This window comes from Maylandia zebra, linkage group LG5, assembly GCF_041146795.1.
Source record: "Maylandia zebra isolate NMK-2024a linkage group LG5, Mzebra_GT3a, whole genome shotgun sequence".
Classification (NCBI taxonomy): domain Eukaryota; kingdom Metazoa; phylum Chordata; class Actinopteri; order Cichliformes; family Cichlidae; genus Maylandia; species Maylandia zebra.
In genome coordinates, this window is record NC_135171.1 from 39,151,456 (window position 1) to 39,169,774 (window position 18,319).

General features: G+C 37.9%; 2 protein-coding genes across 2 annotated transcripts; both read right to left on the minus strand.

The window, feature by feature from the left end:
• Nucleotides 1-1,163: 1,163 nt before the first annotated feature.
• LOC101472954 (deoxyribonuclease-1) lies at nt 1,164-10,299 on the minus strand. The gene is made up of 10 exons (XM_023154053.2): nt 10,186-10,299; nt 8,882-8,967; nt 8,385-8,479; nt 7,881-7,967; nt 7,385-7,488; nt 6,191-6,303; nt 3,904-4,055; nt 2,780-2,876; nt 2,577-2,672; nt 1,164-1,236 (listed from the first exon to the last, which is right to left on the minus strand). Exons 2-9 carry the CDS (start codon nt 8,960-8,962, stop codon nt 2,619-2,621), a joined length of 783 nt encoding a protein of 260 aa, XP_023009821.2. The 5' UTR covers nt 8,963-8,967; nt 10,186-10,299; the 3' UTR covers nt 1,164-1,236; nt 2,577-2,618.
• A 2,011-nt stretch (nt 10,300-12,310) lies between these two features.
• LOC101485654 (deoxyribonuclease-1) lies at nt 12,311-16,709 on the minus strand. The gene is made up of 9 exons (XM_076884331.1): nt 16,634-16,709; nt 15,798-15,883; nt 15,401-15,496; nt 15,159-15,244; nt 14,152-14,270; nt 13,864-13,976; nt 13,258-13,412; nt 12,801-12,897; nt 12,311-12,702 (listed from the first exon to the last, which is right to left on the minus strand). The coding sequence occupies exons 2-9, from the start codon at nt 15,876-15,878 to the stop codon at nt 12,649-12,651; spliced, it is 801 nt and encodes a 266-aa protein (XP_076740446.1). The 5' UTR covers nt 15,879-15,883; nt 16,634-16,709; the 3' UTR covers nt 12,311-12,648.
• Between the last annotated feature and the right edge of the window lie 1,610 nt (nt 16,710-18,319).

Below are 18,319 nucleotides of genomic sequence, written 5' to 3' on the forward strand. Positions count from 1 at the left end.
TATCATCAACCCGCAGCACTCTGCTGCAGTCATGGGAAAACGTTTACCTTCAGTTAACCTAAAATACCCGTTTCATGTTCACTGGCTGGTAGACACCAATAGAAGGCGCCCTGTAGTCATCAGAGATACAGGCCTCCAGCCCAAGGAGGAAAAGGGGAATCTTGTATTGTGCAGTGCCAAGAACTGTAGTTCTTTTTGAAGTTGGATTCAAGAGGAGGTCAAACACCAGACTTGAGTGTTTAAAAGAAACAATTTTTTTCCAGGCTGTAAGAAAAAAAAAAAAGCAAACATCCTGAATTAAACCAAAAAGGTTTAGTCTTTAAGGCTATTTAACCAAGTCATAACGTCATAACAGCTGTACAAGGGAAGAACCACAGTGGATTTTACTAAGGTTTAACTTTATGCACGTGGCTGCTTTGACTGACAGCTACCCTGACAGTAGCTCCTGCAGCCAGTCAATGTTTGTTGGCCTCACCTCCACTAATATGATTTACTGGATGTTACGCAGAGAGGTGTGGTGAGGAAAACATCAGACATCATTCTGCCTTAACTGAAGTATTTCTGTATGTGCAATCTTTTGCACATACAGACAGCAACTTCTCAAAATGGCCCCCTATCCATTCTTTCCAGCTTTGAATACTCTAGAGACCACGTCTTCTCAATCCAGACTGGCCTATAAAAGAGCTGCAACTGAGGCGGGCCTTCTCCTTACAAGGAAAACAAGATGGCCACCACAGAGGCAACCTGAGAACACCTTGCCACATTAGTGCTTCCCAACATTACCCACTACCCCTTATGGGTAATGTTTGTATTCATGCTTGTATTCAAAAGGTTCCTTCATGTAACGATCTGCTAGAGGGTGTGGGGAGTCATAGCCCCGTCCTCCAGGGTATGAAGCAGGTATGGAGGAGATCCAGGCTCCAGACATCCAGAGACCCTCAGAGCACAAAAGACCAAGGAAGACCAACAGAGGGGCAACCAGAGTGGACCGAGCCCCAGAGGCCAAGGGCACCCCAGCCCCGAAGGAGCCCGACCGAGCCACAGGTGCCAGGCCCTGACAAGCAGCCACCAGGAGTGAGCCGGTGCATACCTGAGCGTTGATGTCTTTTAGAGTTTTTTTTATTGTGGAAAAACAAAATGCAAAAATTAATAATCTTTCAAACCAGATTTAATTCTTTCAGATTAGTTTATTGCAGATAAAACAATAAAAACTCTGTGCAGCCTTCTTCTCTGAACCTGTTTGATGTAGAGTCACAAAAAGGTACAACGAAAACAACAGAAGCAGAAATAGAATTAATCTCATATAAGCATTCAAAGGTTTTATCAATGAAAGCTTATGTGTACAGCAACTTCCATGCAGGTTCAAAATACTTCAGTTAAAAGCGAATAATACGATGTGACAAAATGTGATAAAACAGAAAAAATTAATATGAACTGATTAACCACAAAAAATGAATTAAAACACCCAAACGTCACACAAATAGAACACACGTTAAACTACACTATAAGTAAAGTAAGAATATTTCAATAAAAAATAAGAGAAATTAAAAAAATATGAAATGATTTGTTTACATCTGATGTCGTGAGCAAGAATAAAAATCCAGCTGTGATAGTGACTTGATGTGCTCTCACCCTGATGACGTTAACATCTACACAAGGTTCATGTTTACACAGACTGATACCCTCCCCTTTGTGTATGAAAAATACTAATTTCAGGTCTGAGTTCATTTGAGTCACTCTATCTTCTGCTTCAAAAGTCTGACATTTTGCTGTGCCAGATCTGGACAGGCATCAGATGGATCACCTCCCAGTTTGTCTGAATTCAGTGTACGCCTATTTGGGGATCACAGAAGTTTTCATTGAGTGCTTTGATAGCATATCCTCCATAATGTCAAACTCTTTTGTTGTCCCACATAAACAGATGATTAACTGTGTCAGACATCAGAGCGCTCATCCAGAACCAAGGAGAAAAAGTCAAATTTTTTTACTTTTAACATTTTTTTAAACTGAAGCTTCAGATTTCCTACACTGTCCCCGATCCATCTTGTTATAGTTTTCACATTCTCTCATTCTAGCAAAGCAGGATCTACCAAACACCTTTTTTTCAGAGAATGTCATGTTTTTCGATTTTGTGTGAAAGTTGGATCCATAAAAAAGTCATTGGTGCTTTTGCCGTTTTTGCTAACAAATTTCCACTAATTTAACTAATGTCCATTCTCGCTCTGCATCACTTGAGTTCTTGTTTTTATTTGCATCATTAGTATCATAATCTGATTCAAATTGCATGAAAAAAATGCATGATATGCACTTATTTTGTATTGGATCCTAATTTCTCCTTGACCTCACACAGGAAGAGGATAATCGATTAGCCAGGTGTGATCCATGTGTGCTCGGGTCTGCGTTAGATATAAATGGAAGTGTATTTGTAGTTTTCTTTTCAGTGAGCAGAGTGGGCTTTTCTTATTTATTATGTTTTCTACAAAGGTCTCCTGAGGGGATTGCTATCGCTATTGTAAAGTTTAAATATTTCTGAGGTGACCCATTCACCTATATATTCCTCATAGGGTAAAAATTACCTTTCTTCTTTGCTGGAGGTTCAATGAGCTCATTTTCAAATGTTAATCCTCTTCAAGCTCCACCTCCACAGGGTAGTGATCACTGATGGATTGAGCCTGAATGTAAGCAAGTCAGAAATCCTTTTGAAGACAGCATGGTGGAGAATGCACAACATTATAATACGAGTGTTTGCATGTGAACACTTCCATGTGAAAAGTCTTACCATTTTCTTCCCTAATTTGTAGGCTTTCTGGAAGTTGAAAGGCTTCGCTGAGTTAGCAACAACAGCATCATACATCTCATCTCCATACACCACGATCCTGTTGGCAGAAAATACAGTCACCATTCTGTGCATTTTCATCGACACCATTGTGCGTTTATTTGAATTGAGAAAGATTTATATGTAATCAGATCATTCACACTTTTCTAGTGACAAGTAGCAATGCAGGGAATCCAGTTTATACAAATGTTTTCAGTGATACACCAAAGCTCAAGGCAACAGCTGTCCACTGTTCTTCAACAGCAGGCGGTTAAACAGATGTGTTTTACAAACCAGCAAGCTGGTCTGCAGGGCTGCTGAAATATTTTGTACTGTTCAACCAAAATTTTCTGTAATGTACTGGGTCAATAAATAGGTTATGATTGCACTTGTTCCTCGCTTCCAGTGGGTGCTTACTGCTCGTCTACATCTGGGGGCAGTAATGAGTCCGTTAACGCTCAGTGATTAAGAAAACTAGACTGAAATATTCAAGTTCATTTTTATTGTGCCAAATCACAACATGTTGGTTTATACTGCAGCATAAGGACCACACAGTATGTGGAAGACACATTAATTAGCGAGCAGTGATATATAAATACCTGAGAAGTAAAGAGAGACTTAGTAGAAAAGAAATGCTGTCCATCAGTGTGTCACAGGAAGTCACGCGGCGCTCTAAGACCATAGCAGCATAACCAAAGGAAGGTTCAGGGTCACCTGATACAACCCTAACTTTATTCTTCATCAAAAGGAAAGTTTTAGTCAACCTCCCAAATCAAACTGGGATCTGGTTCCACTGTAGAGAAGGCCCCGCCCCCCTGTCTACTTTTAACACTTGATAACTTGAATTATGACACAAAGATGAAATTTTGGATTAAATCTTATAAATGTAACTTGACCTTAAGTTTAATTCTTTATTGTCATACTATGTACAATTGTACAGCGTACTGTCCCATATTGCTGCTAAACGACCATAAATATATATACAAAATACAACACACACTATATCCAGAGATGAAGAATATGTGAAAAAAATACAGAGTCCCTGCAGACAGTGACAGTAGAATTAGAAATGGCAAATCTGAATAAACCTGTCATAGGTATGGTCATTAGCCCCAGTAGTGGTGTCAGCATCTTCATCTATCAGCCAATAATAAGGAGCAGAACTGATGCTTAGAGCTTCCCTAGTTTCATCATTCAGGTAACGTCCATCTGCATTGAAGTCGCCCAAAATCATGATGTTCTGCAGAAAAAAGCAAAATTAAAATTAGCATTGTAAATTATAACACATATTGATTACATCAGTGCTATTATCGATTTTCATTTTACGCTTTTTATTATTCTTTTTTAATTAAAAATGTCTTTTAAATTCACATTAGTATTTGGAAAGTGTCAATTAACATTATATAATAACTTTTGCAAGATCCACTAAATTATGGCTGGAACAATATAAACAATGTAACACCAGCCGAGGCTTTTTACAATCCTATTATGAAGCCTGTAAATACCCACATTAATCCATTTTTTATGCCCAAACACAGTTTGAGCCGATGTAAGTAGTTAGTTAATGTGGCCATTGGTGTTATGAATGAAGGAGAGTGTCACGGTCCCCGTGTCTCTCTGGTTGGCCCACGCTGGCTACAGGTTTTGTTGTTGTTAGTTTTGGTTTTTTGTCTCTCCTCCTCCTCTCTGCCTGGGTGGAGCTCATTACGGGCTCTCACTCTTGGCCCACGCACCCGTGTGATGGTGTCCACCTGCGGCTGATCTGGCTGATTTCCCCAGCTGCTATTTAAGGCAGTGGCACAGAGCAGCTCACCGCTGGAACGTTGAACCACCTGAGTTCGTGCTCGCGGCATATTCAAAGAAGAATCGCTTACATGTGTTTTTTGTTGTGGAACTAACCTTTGACCTTCTGTCTATAGATTCTGGACCGAATCACCGGACCTGTCCAAGTGGGGCAGTGTGTGGAGTGTTGGAGCGAGTGCGGCTGAAGAGGAGTGCGTGTGTGCGGAGGAGCGAGTGCGGCTGAAGAGGAGTGCGTGTGTGCGGAGGAGCGGTGGCGGTGACTGAGTGGAAGAGGAAGCGTGTGTGTGGATCCCCCCCCCCCCCTTCTCTCCCTGGAGCCCTGGACCCCCTCCCAACTCACAGTACATATATTTTGCACTAAGGTGATCCCTATTGTAAATAAATCCCCTTTTTGTTTCCTTGAAAGAACTGTCTGCGCGTGAGTCCGTTCAGTAGCCATGACAGAGAGGTTCAGACTTGAAGCTGCGCTCTCCCTGCCTAATGACTGAGATGTGACTGATAGGATGTTAGCATGTGAGCATATCATGGATTATTGTTTTTTTCAGACACTTCAAATGACTACAAGGCACAAAATGAAATTATCGTTTTATTGAATATGACTTAAATGAGTGACTGAGATAAAAGTCATCAAGAAAGTGTTTACTGGGATTAGGGCAGAGGTTTTTTTTTTGTTTTTTTACCTATTATAATGATCAATTATTATTTTTAGAAGTAACGGTATCTTTTATGCTGTCAGTTCAAAATTATTAAAAAAACAAACATGGTCCATAATACATGTAATGTCAGACAGGCTGGCTTTGAGCCAACAGTAAATTAAGTAATGGCACGAAGCTGAGATGTCATCTGATCTGATATTTGCTGTTTTCACTATGTGCATTTATTTGAAATGGTGTTTTTGCTTTAACATGTTTCATAATATTGCATTTAACTTTATACAAGGAATTCGTTTTTACTTTAATAATGGATCTGTTTGGTTACATTGTAAGTCGAATGCTCTACATAGCATTCTTGTCTCATATTTCTTACCTCCTGCACAAAGGGAGCCTCCTATCTATGGTTGTGAACAGACCGCCACACAGAGCACATATATTGGCATTAAAAAACTGGGATTTAAAAAACATTATATGATATAATTATTAAATATCTAATTATATAAATTATATAATTAAGAACACATGTATTTCTTCTCTATCCTACCTTTTATCAGCTGTATAACCCTGTGTACAAACCAGGTCAGTTTATATCAGTAGGATAAGTAATGATATTCAGGACAATAGCTCGGGCGCTTGAGTTTGAACCTTCAGTGTGGGCATTTCAGGTTTTTTCTTAACGATATTTTTATTAAGTTAGTTTTATTTTGATGTACCTTCATCCTGCTTACACCTTTTCAGTTCTGTGTCTTATTATCAGCTTGTCTAACATCAGCAGAGGTAATGAAGAATTTTAAACTGCACTAACTTGTATGAAATGTGCTATGAAATAAAATGTGATTGCGTGATAATCAAATAAAATATTTATTATTTTTGTACCATATTTAACATATCGATTATATGTTATTGATTTAAAGCTTACATCAGTTTCCAATGTTTCCCTTGCATCTTCAACCACATCATCCAGAGCTTCCAGCTCATTTTCAGCATCATCTGGATCAATGTGGACTGGGATCAGAACCAGATTCTTCACAACTAGAAGCACAAAGAGACGTTATAAACATACGATTTACTGATTTACTTTTGATGAGGTGGCACCAGTGACTTTAGTAAGTTGACTGTATTGGGTGGCACAGACTGAGCCTGAAATATGGTTTGCCCCAGTGCCCCTTGTCTATAATACTGTAAGTCTTACAGTGAAAAATCTGTTGCATTCAAGCATTTTCCTGAAGTACAGCTTTAATATTCTTGCACCTTATTTCTATGCTTTTTACTTTCTTCTTTATTTTGGATTCCAAAATACTGCACACCAAAACAATTGTTACTTTTAATATTTTGAAATATAAATCTACTAATAAAGGATATATTAAGATATGCCCAAAAAGATGATTCTGTTCACCTGGATGTAGCATTTTCCACTGAAAACGTTACAGAAACTTTTAGAGATTTTCTACCTGGATGATTGAGCATCAAGGCATCTATTGGCCACTTTATGATGGTTAAAGCTACAAAGTATATGAGTAATTCATATATGTTTGAGAAATTCAAAAAAATCCCCAGCTATAATATTAAAGTAATGTACACACTAATTTTGCAGTCATCTCTGGTATGAATCTACTGGCTGGCTGGGAGTTTCCTGTGTTTACGTGTCCTCGCTGTGACTGCATGACCTCTCTTCATGTACGCTGGCTTCCTCACACAGTCCAAAGACATGTATGCTATGTTAACTTGTGAATTTAGAGTGTGAGCATCAGCGGTTGTCTGTAGCCCTGTGATGGGCTGGTGACCTGTCCTGAATGTGCCATGCCTTTTGCCAAAGGGCTAATGAGATGGTACACACGGAACACCTGTGTCGCCAAATTAGATAAGTAGTTAAGAAGATGGATGGATGGTTAATATATGATCCTACATAATGACTTTATTTACTTTGGGCACTTAGAGTAGATTTTTATAGTAAAATTGTTGTACTTCTTCTGTTCTTGGTCATATCTGTGCCATTAATTTAACAATAATAAATAATATATTTAAATCATAGTAAATGGATTTAAGTGTTTATCCTGAAACGGGAGAACCAAGTCAGACTGATCTGAAGCAAAGATCATATACACATACATACCTGTATTTGGACATTCAAACATCACAATGAAGGGCTCTCGGGCAAGCACATCTTCGTTTTCTTCTTCATACTGGTAGTAATCTGTCACGTTTATTTCATCACGTCTGAGACACAAAGATAAACAGCTGTATTTTAATCTTTTCTGGGGATGATAGATTGACAATGATTAATTTCCTGGATGCTAAACAGAAACACTGAAATATGAAAAGGACTTACTTATTGCTATGAACAACAATTCCTGTACTTTTGTGTTATTATTTCATATTCATATTTATTTTTAGTTTTAAGATTAAAATTGAAGTTAATTTGTTAGTTTTTTCAAAAACTGGTTCAAAGATTTCAGTTTAACCTTTTAAAAAGTTAAAAGAAAAAAATAGTTTTCGGTACAAAATAACATTTATTCCCTTTATCTGTGATACACACACAAACAAATTGTAATGTTTTTAATCAGTAGGTGGTGCTACAGAAACACAACTGTGAACCTCGTGATGGATACCTGTAGAAGAAGACAAACCGCTCCTTGTGAGAGTTTCGTCCTATTGGGTCACTGCTCAGCATCTCAAATGGATGATATTTGTTTTTTCTGTTGAAAAACACAGCTCAGCTCGATTTAACTTTTATTCTTTATTGTGTGACTAAACGTGTCAGCGATTTAAATCCCAGTGAAAATGTGACGCACAGCTGCTGAAACTTTACAGCTGGTCTTCATTCTGTGGTTTCAGTAACAAACGATTTAACAGCTTTCAAGTATCAAACCTATTCCTTGAGCATAGAATCTGTATTGAACGTACATAAAACATGCTGTATATGAAAAAATCAGCAAAAACATGAAGGTTCCAGCCAGTTTTAAACCAAAACTCCTCCCACCCAGTTTAATAACTGGCTAACAGCGGTAGTCACATTGTTCTAAAACAACAACTCGCTAAGCCACAGTTGCTCCATCGTAAACCTCTCAGATGTTCTGTGATTGTTACAGGTTATATAATTTGAGATAAATCACCCATATTTATTGAGCTCCGTGAGAAACTTTTTCATCGCATTGCCAGTGGGGTCCTGAACTTCCTGCATCACCACCAAACTGTACCGGGACACAATCTACGAGAAACACATGAACACGGTAAAAAACACGTTTAAAGACTGTAGCATAAAAGAAAATATTAGAAGTAATTTGAAGAAGCTTCAAAGACAATTAAGCAAGCACCACAAATTTAAACAATGCATCAGCTTTCATGAGCCAGCGTGAACAACATCAGGAAAATGAAAGGAATAAATGGTCCTATAATCAGCTATGTGTTGTTAGCATTTAGATAATATACTTATTTTTGTGAGATATGAAAAAAAGGAACAGGGCACAGACTGTAGTGGTGGATTACTGTGTTTAAAAACAAACAAACAAATTTAACCTCATGTTGCATTCAATAGCACAAAACTAATAAACACAATCAAAACTCTAAGTAAGTCAAAAAGGTCACAGTGTGCTCCACGACTATGATTTACCTTGATAAGGTTTTTCAGTATATTGTCATTATTGACTTTTTTCATTCCGAGGTTCTTCACATTAAACGCTGCAATCTTCATGGTCACTGTAAAAACAAAATTAACAACAGAGACTTCAGCAACAATAACACAGTTTAGCAACTTATTAGCAACTCAGGGATAATGGAGTGTGCTGATGTTCTGCATGTTTGTCTAATACATTACAAATATTGGTAGTTCTACACCCAAAGTATTAGTTTAAACATTTTAAGATAAAAAATACATATTTAAACCAGAGCACAAGAACTCAGGCGATGATAAAAAGATGCAAAGCAGGGAGGAATTGGTCAAGAGCCTCTGTGAGAGGTGCAGAGCCAAATTTAGTCATTGGAAATAAACAAGGAGCAAATATCTTGATTAAATTTACACATTTATTGTTTGGGACTTGGCTTTACCGTGTGTAACCATGATCACAACCATACAGAAGTGTACAGAAAATAGGATTATTTAATTTATTATCATATGTGTTTTATTAGCATGGAAAGATTATATCATTTAGCCTTATCTTTAAATAAAATAGAGTGGAAAAAGTACAAGACAGTAGAAGAAAAAAGTGCAAAGCGTTTTTCTTAGTGTGATTTTATTCATTAATAGCCACAAGAGACATAAAGCAGACAGCAGTGTTGTTGACACATTACCAAGAAATACTGACACGAGAGGATGCACATGCTATTCATAAACACTGTTCATGAATAGAAATGAACTATTATTCATTCAGTCTATTTAAATTTGCAGGTGCAGATCCTCAACAGTTCACTCAATAGATGAATAATAAAGTGAGCAGGGAAGATAACTCTGCTTCACTAAAACTGGCACACTGTACGGTTTTCAGACAGGAAACTCTTTCATTTAAAACTGAAACAAATCTGAACTGTCAAAACCAGTCGTGTTCTTCTAACGTTCTTCGGGTTCTTCTAACAGTTCCTGAAATATGTATTTATTAACACCTTTTATTATGATGTATATGTTCTTATTTGACACCTCAAGACCTTTTTATAGTATTATAGTATTTTTATTATTATTATTACTATTATTATTACTTATTACTTTCTTTTTCTGCTTGGCTGACTTTAGCAGATAAATATCTCCCACCTGCAAAAAACTTCCCTTGACAAAATTCATATCATCTGAAAATCATTTTGGCAGCTTCACAGCAGTCGAGCTGGTTTCCCGCCAATTCTAACTTTGAATTACACAATGCAAATTTTGCAAGTCCAGTCAAATAAACAGCTGCTCAATTGCCTGCAATTATTTCTCAAACTTACCTTTTTCTGTAGAAAATGCAGAAAACTAAGAACAGGAATTCACCAATCTGGCTATGATGTCCTTTTGAATTGTCCTTGCTATCAATGGGACTGACTGACTGTTTCTGCAGGCAGAGAGACAGCCCACGCAGTATGAGCATGCTCATACATGCAGCAGACACTTCCCTGAGAGATGGCACAGACCAAATGCAGAGCTAACATGGCGAGTAATCAAATCATAAAATCATTGATTACAAGCAACATTTTCACAACTTTATATTTATCTGGTGCCTCCTGTCAGCACAAGACGAGAGGACGTTCTTTTGTGGAAATGATGTTAAAAAGGGCCTCAGGATAACACATAGATGTCTAAAGGGTCAGTGAGGTATGGCTGTGTGACATGTTTTTTATCCATGGCTGTGTTCATGACAATCCATTCATATACCAAATAGATAATATAGTTTCCTCTATCCTCAGAGATATATAAAGCTTCACTTGGTAATAAAAAAATCTTCTTTCCTCCACTGTGACTCAAGCTGTGCCTTTCATCTCTTCCTACACACAAATATTCCCGCTTCTTTCTTGCTTCCCGGTCATTTTAAAATACAGGATGCTTCCTGTTGATGTGCAAAAAAACAAAAAATGTCCTTCCACACCCACACCACTGAGACATCTTGTCTGGATGGTGCGGCTGTTTCACAAACGCTGTGGTAGCAGCTGTTTCCTTCCTGTTATGTTGCCTGTCTGAAACTGCATAATAACAATGGCAACAAAGTATTAACAGAACAAATGAGTCATGCTAGTTGGGTTCTTAATTCTTTGTTGGACAAAATACTAAATATAACCAAACAAAAGGTATAATGCTCACAGCTCCTTTGCATCAATATCATTAATAAAATGAAAAGATTAAAAAGTGATGTTAAAATGTTCTACAGTAGAACAAAATGTTTACAGCTTTCTTCTAAAGACATTTCTGTACAAATTCATACAGAGAATTTAAAACTTTAGTATAAATATAAACAGACATTTGTTTTTTTCAACTCAGCAACTTGGACTGTTTTACCTCAGAAAGTCAGGATGTCTGCTGTTCAACAAGTTTCTCTTCTAGTTTTGGTAAAATTAGAATACTTTATTAGTTTGTTACTTACAGTGTATGTAGAGCAGTTGTTATCTTAACACTACATGACATTGTCGCTTCTGTCTCAAATAAACAAAACAATACAGAAAGGCAGCAATTAAAACAGCCAATGTGTCCATGGGATACGTGAGAGGGGTGTACTTTTCTCACAGAAGAATATTACATCTATACAGTTAAGTTAAACTTGCGACCGGGGCGTTAAATTTCTGTCTGGTGTCACTTTTGTCTGCAAGGACTGCTTCAAAGATAACATTTATAGTTGCATTTGTAGCCCTGCCACTGTCTGGCACCCTGTCGAGACCTGTCCAGGGTGTAACCTGCTTCTTGCCCTGTGGCAGCTGGGCCAGGCTCCCTCCCCGGGTGGAAACATTAATGAGGTAACTGGATACATTTGCAAAATTCAATCCAAATCAAAAATACAATATATAAACAAAATGATTATTTAAAATGTAAAACTATATTATTAAATAAAACCTGTAAAATCACTTAGATAACCATATTTCATCTCATTCATGTCAGGGCTTCGTGTGTGGAGGAGAGGAAGAGATGACTCAAAACAGGCACGACTTGTGGTGAAAGCTGGTGTTTAGTGCAGATGGAGTGAATGAACAGAACAGGAGCAGGAAATGGCTGACGGACGGACAGACGGACGGACAGACGGACGGACAGACGGACGGACGGACTGAATGACTGAATGAGCAAAGCATACAGTGACAACCTAACATCAACAACAATGACACGACAATGAACTGATGAATCTGAGGGACTTCAATACACAGACTGAATGATTAGTGATTAGAGACCGGTGAGTGAATGGTTGAACATAATCTAACTAATGACACATAGAAGTAACAGGAACAGAACAACAGAAAATGAGAACGAGTGACAAAATAAACTGAACCTGAACAAGCTGAAAACACTGGGTTACTGACCCAGGAACCCTGACAATTCATGCTCCACTTGTCCAGTCATTGCATAAAATTGAACATGAAAGAAAAACAAAGCAAGTTGTGCGTGGATGTAAAGGTTTATTTGCCATTGTGTTGGTTGATTGAAACCCAGGGGATCAATTCAATCCTGTTTTTTTCTTTGAAGTTCCTCCAAAAACACAGTTGTTAATTTTACTAAAAGGCAGAGTGCCTCATTTACTCTTCTTTGACATAAAATTGCACATAATATGAAAAAAAGACAGCAAAAACTATTTTAACATGAACCGTTATATAACTACACATATAAGACACATACATGGTTCCTGATTAAAACTGGGGGTGAAATTTGTTTGCTATCTCACTTCAAGGCAGGTTCTCAATGTAAAAATAAAGCTTTTTTCTATAATTCTTCATACGTTAATTGTCCCGAAGCTCCACCTCCACGGGGTAGTGGTCACTGACGGATCGAGTCTACAAGTGGAAAAACATGGCAAACAGCGGTGAAGTGAGATGTTTGCACGTAAACATTGCCATGTTGAATTAAATGTTTTTAATATTAAATGTCTTACTGTGTCATAATTTAGGCGGTACGCTCTTTTGAAGTCGAAAGGCTTTGCAGAGCCAGGAACAACTGCGTCATTCATCCTCTTTCCAAACACAACAATCCTGTTGGCAGGAAATAGAGTCACAATCATGCATTCATTTGACTTTGCCTGTTGTTTAACATGCAGATGACAATTTGCCATCAAGAAGCATTTCACTTTCTTTGTTTTAAGACTGTAATGAAACAGAACTAGGGAGGTGTAGGCAGTGAAACCATTGTGAGGCAGGAGGGGCGGTGATTGTTTTTTCAGCATAGAAACAGATCTTGCCCACCCGGATTTCCTAATCTTAAAATAGGAAAGTATTTATATTTATAAATAATAACTATTTAGATATTCAAATATTTTCTAAGCTAAAAATAAAATCGTGTGACTCTGAGCAAGACAACAACAACATAAAGAAAAGTAGTAAATATGAAGATACCTGTCATATGTATGGTCATTAAGGTCACTAGTAGTGGTGTCAGCGTCTTCATCTATCAACCAAAAGTAGGGACGAGAGCTCATTCTGATGTTTGTCCTTTTAGTACTTGACAGGTAACGTCCATCCGCATTGAAGTCCCCCAAAATCATGATGCTCTGAAAGACAATATATATGAAAATACAAAGGTAAATATTTTATAACAATATCATTTAATATAATTTTGTTCTCCAGTCTTTAGGTTTGAGCACATTTCAGATTTTTCATTTTAGTTACGCTCATATGTCAAACATAATAACGGCACAGGTTTGGTTTTCAAAGAACAAATTAATTTAAATAACTTGAGAAGCAAATTATTTTGACTTCTTGTCAACAATAACTTTATCTTAACAAATAAAAATAGTTTACTGTTATAAAATTGTGCTTTTATAAAACTAATTTGTCCACAGCCTGCTGCTGTGAAGTGCTTGAAGTCTAGAATGACAATCAGACCAATGATTGTAACTATCAATCATTTCATGACCTTTTCTGCTCTAATGTTATTATTGTTATTTAGCATCATAAACAAATCCATTCTGTAAATTCGTCACTCTTTCATTTCCAGCCTACATTAGTGCCCCATCTCCTTCTTGCATCTTGGACCACATTATGAAGAGCACGCAGCTCATGTTCAGCATCCTTTGGTTTGGTGTGGACGGGAATCAGAACAAGCTTCTTCACAACTGGAAGCACAAACATAACCAGTTAGTTACAGGTGAACATGCACAGTAGTACTTGTTTATTTGTATACTTGTATGGACATTCATGGACAATTTATCCTGTATCCTGGAAGAAGGAGCAGCGTCACCAGTTTCAAACTGGTCCCTGTGAATGTAGAAGTAGAGGACAAAAGCTCACACTCATACATACGTCTGGCTGAACGGCGGCGAAACTGCACAATAAAGGGCTCTCTGGCAAGCACATCTTTGTTTTCTTCTTCATATTGGTAACGGTCAATCACACTCATTTCATCCTGTCTGAGACAGAAAATACACACACATCTGTTTCCCTCATGCTAACATATAGCCAAGGTCTCAGCCCAAACTGAGATGACTTATATCGTGAGAAGTTGCTTATTGTTGTGAATCTTGTGCTGTCTGAGGAAGTCTGAGGCCAGGAATAGGGTGGAGTCCCGACTCCAGGTTTTTGACTCTTAATGTGTCGGGGTGTTGGGGACAGACAGGCTGGTGTAGGGTTGGTGTATCATGTCTCTCTGCTGGCTGGGGAACGCCTCCGTGTCCTCCCAGAACAGCTGGAGTAGGTGAAGAAGAGGAGGTGATTTTTCTAAAAGCCATGTTCACCTATTCTCTTAAACATTCATAGAGTGCTTTTATTTCTTTTAAAGGAAAAAATATCTAATGCAATAAATGTTGAAGAGTCTCCCCTTAGACCAGAGGTGGGCAATTCCAGGCCGCGAGGGCCGGTGTCCTGCAGGTTTTAGATCTCACGCTGGGTCAACACACCTGAATCACACGATTAGTTCGTTACCAGGCCTCTGGAGAACTTCAGGACACGTTGAGGAGCTAATTTAGCCATTTAAATCAGCTGTGTTGGTTCAAGGACACATCTAAAACCTGCAGGGACACCGGCCCTCGAGACCTGCAGTTGCCCACCTCTGCCTTAGACTGTTGCTCCTGCATTCTGGACCCGGATAAGTGGCATAAAATGGACGGTGAATAAAAGTTAATATTTTGGTTTGAAGAATATCTGAAATCATTTCTGTGGATTATCTTAAACTTTTTAAAAAATGTTTTATTTTCCTTAAAATCTTCTCCTAAATGCAATGATCTGTCTTGACAGATTTGAGCTTTTAATTCCGGACATGTGAGACATCTATGAAACATATGAATGTCAGATGATTGTACCTGTAGAAGAAGACAAACTGCTCCCTGTAGGAATGTCGTCCTACTGGGGCACCGATCTCCATCCTGTATGGACGAGATCTGTTCCCCCTGTTCAAAAACAGACATAACTGTAGTTCAGTTTTATTTTTGGGAGGTTTTGTACATATTGTGTGTTTGGCATTACAGCAGGAATACTGTTGTTGTCAGTTAGTTCCAGTGGTCAGCAGGTGTAAATGCCTGTTAATGTGGTTTGTGATGACTTTCCTGTGTCTGTTGAGCTCTGTGAGAAATTTGCTCATTGCCCTGTCATTGGGATCCCGGACCTCCAGTAACACCACCACACTGTACCGAGACACAATCTAAGAGAAACACACAACCCACTTAGTAAAAATACATTTAAGAAATAAAAGTCTGGTGCAACAGTTCAGCAACCACTGGGAATCCAACACATCAACTTTTACAAGCCAGTGTGAACAAACTTAAATAACTCTGTATACTGCAAAAATGGCCTGACGTCACACACTTAAAAGTCAGCAACTCTTATTGTGGCAATACGTTCTATAATTAAATGTTTGAATATGTTGATGACACAAACACACTTCAACAATAAAACAGCATCATAATTTAATCAAATTAAGTTGTAAATGTCTCATGACTTACCTTGATTAGATTATTTCGTACAATATCTTTGTTGAGTTTTCTCACTCCAAGATTCTTGACATTGAAGGCTGCGATCTTCATTCTGACTGTAAAACCAAACTTTTGAGAATATCACAGCATTTACATAATTTCAGAGGTTTTAACATTAATGAGAATGCTAACCATACTTAGACACAGTGCTTTGTGTCTAAGCTCACACTTACCCAGAGCGACCTGTGAAAGGCTTCAGCCCTGACTTTAACCCTAATTCAGGTAAGCTACTAAGAACGTGATGGTGGTGGATGTATTAGACCAGGGGTGCCCAATCCCGGTCCTCGAGAGCTACCGTCCTGCAGCTTTTAGATGCATCCTTGTTCCCACACACCCGAATCAAATGAATGGCTTGTTATCAGGCCTTTGCCAAACATGATGGCATGCTGAAGAGGTAATCAAACCATTTGATTCAGCTGTGTTGGAGTAGGGATGCATCTAAAAGCTGCAGGATAGTAGCTCTTGAGGACTGGGATTGGGCAGCCCTGTATTAGACCTTTCCTTTCACTTTTTAGTTTGGTTTGGGCACCTGGCTGCCAAATTGATAATTGTTTGACTTAAAATAAACCATTTTACAATGTTAACTAGAAGTCAAACTTCAAAAGTAAAATTCTAATTCACAGAAAGAAAAATGAAAAGAACTGAATATAAGAGGCTGAGAGAAAATGTCTGTCTGGTTTCCCGCCAATTCTGACCTGGCATCACACAATCAAAAGTCCAGTAAAATGAAAAGAAGCTCAATCACCACTTTGAATACTGAAGCAATTCTTTTAAGAAACAAACAGAAAATAAAGAAAAGAACTCACCAATTAGGTTAAGATCAATAACCGCAAATGTCTGAAGACAGAGAGCTGAAAGAGGTCCTTCACTGTCAGTGGAAAAAGGACGACTGACTGAGAGTCTAAGCAGGAAAGGAAACGGCCGTGCTAAACCACACAGCCAATAAAACTGGCTCACGGACACAGTGAGAGAAAAGCTGGCACGCATCATTTAGCATTTGAAAAACTGGATATTTCCCTTTGGAGCGGTGGAGTCCAAAACCGAGCTAAAAGAGAAGTAAAAATCTTTAAATGGAAACAAAGAACTACACATTTCTTTGACTGGATGTGTAATTTTATGTGATAGAATAATACACATAGGCAAAGTGCACACATAACCCTGGGAGCCCTTTATGTATGTAATATACATGTATGCTTTATGTACATTACATAATTGTATACATGTACTTATGTGAACAATTATAACATAAAGTGTAAAGGTATAAAAAGTTTGTAAATGATTGAATCATGTTAAAATAATGAGAACTATTAATCAGATGTTAAATGTGTTCTGTGAATGTTTATGACACACCAGAGATAAATCTCATGTCAACAGTCGACATTTTCCTAAGAATATTTGATGCTTTCAGCATCTGCCAAAGAGAATATACTCTTTGTGTAAAAGTTCAGGATGTTTGAAATGAACTGAGGATTTCACTGAGACACCTGAAGGGCCTTTGATGGTCAGTGAAATGGAAGCGTCTGATAGTTTGACTTTAAACGTCTGATTGTATATTTTCTCTAAAAACTACAAGAAAAGTTTTTCACCGCTGTTTTATTTGGATTAAAGTGTGTGTGTGTGTGTGTGTGTGTGTGTGTGTGTGTGTGTGTGTGTGTGTGTGTGTGTGTGTGTGTGTGTGTGTGTGCGTGCGTGTGTGTGTGTTGTAGTACAAGCCATGCACAAGATGCAACATCTCTTATCCTGTTGTTCTTCCATCCCAGCTGCTGCTCATAGAGGATCTCTAACATTTCAGGGTTTTTATTTTACAGTACAAGTGAGTAATTGCCTTGAAATGGCCGGTTCCTCATTAGTTGTTAGAAACAGCTTCTTTCTGTCACCTCAAAATATCCACAATATTTACACAAACTTTCTGTTTGAAAGTATGAAGAATTTTAGAGTTGTTCTCTGAAACAATTGGTGCTGTTTTCAGTGGACTGTTTTTTGTGGTTGTTTTTTTTTATATACTTTTGTTTTCTTTCTTTTTCTTCAAACAGTAAAGTGGCCGTTGGTACTCCTCAAGCTGGCTCATTGATAATATCTGAAGAAACATTGTATATGAATCAGGGCAGATTTTTGTCAACTGCATAAATCTTTGGAAACTTAAAGCATCCCACCAGTGATGCGACTCGATCAGAGTGGTTGGCTGAATGAAATAAATAACTGGATAGTTAATATTCAACGTATCGACATCATTAACGTCATTAACCTTGGAACAGAACCTTTTGTATTTGTTCTAACGATGTAAACTTTAAATGTGTGTTTGCAGTTTCAGTTATAGATAAAAATGACAAATATATGGCCAGTTATCAAGATGGGGTACCGTTAGTTGGGCAAGACCTTTTTTTAGCAAACGCTGTAGCAAACTGATGTTTCCGTCTTGTCATATTTTCAAGGGGAAACTGTTTAGTAACAATGGTAACAAAGTGTTTACAACAAAGTCAGTCATGTCACTT

Coding starts and splice junctions, on each gene's coding strand:
- LOC101472954 (XM_023154053.2), bottom strand. CDS start 8,962: ATGAAGATTGCAGCGTTTAATGTGAAGAACCTCGGAATGAAAAAAGTC. Junction 7,968..8,384: donor ACGGAGCTCAATAAATATGG/GTGATTTATCTC, acceptor GTTTTTCAACAG/AAAAAACAAATATCATCCAT. Junction 2,673..2,779: donor ACAAATTAGGGAAGAAAATG/GTAAGACTTTTC, acceptor GCTTACATTCAG/GCTCAATCCATCAGTGATCA.
- LOC101485654 (XM_076884331.1), bottom strand. CDS start 15,878: ATGAAGATCGCAGCCTTCAATGTCAAGAATCTTGGAGTGAGAAAACTC. Junction 14,271..15,158: donor CAGTTTGTCTTCTTCTACAG/GTACAATCATCT, acceptor TTTCTGTCTCAG/ACAGGATGAAATGAGTGTGA. Junction 12,703..12,800: donor ACCGCCTAAATTATGACACA/GTAAGACATTTA, acceptor TTCCACTTGTAG/ACTCGATCCGTCAGTGACCA.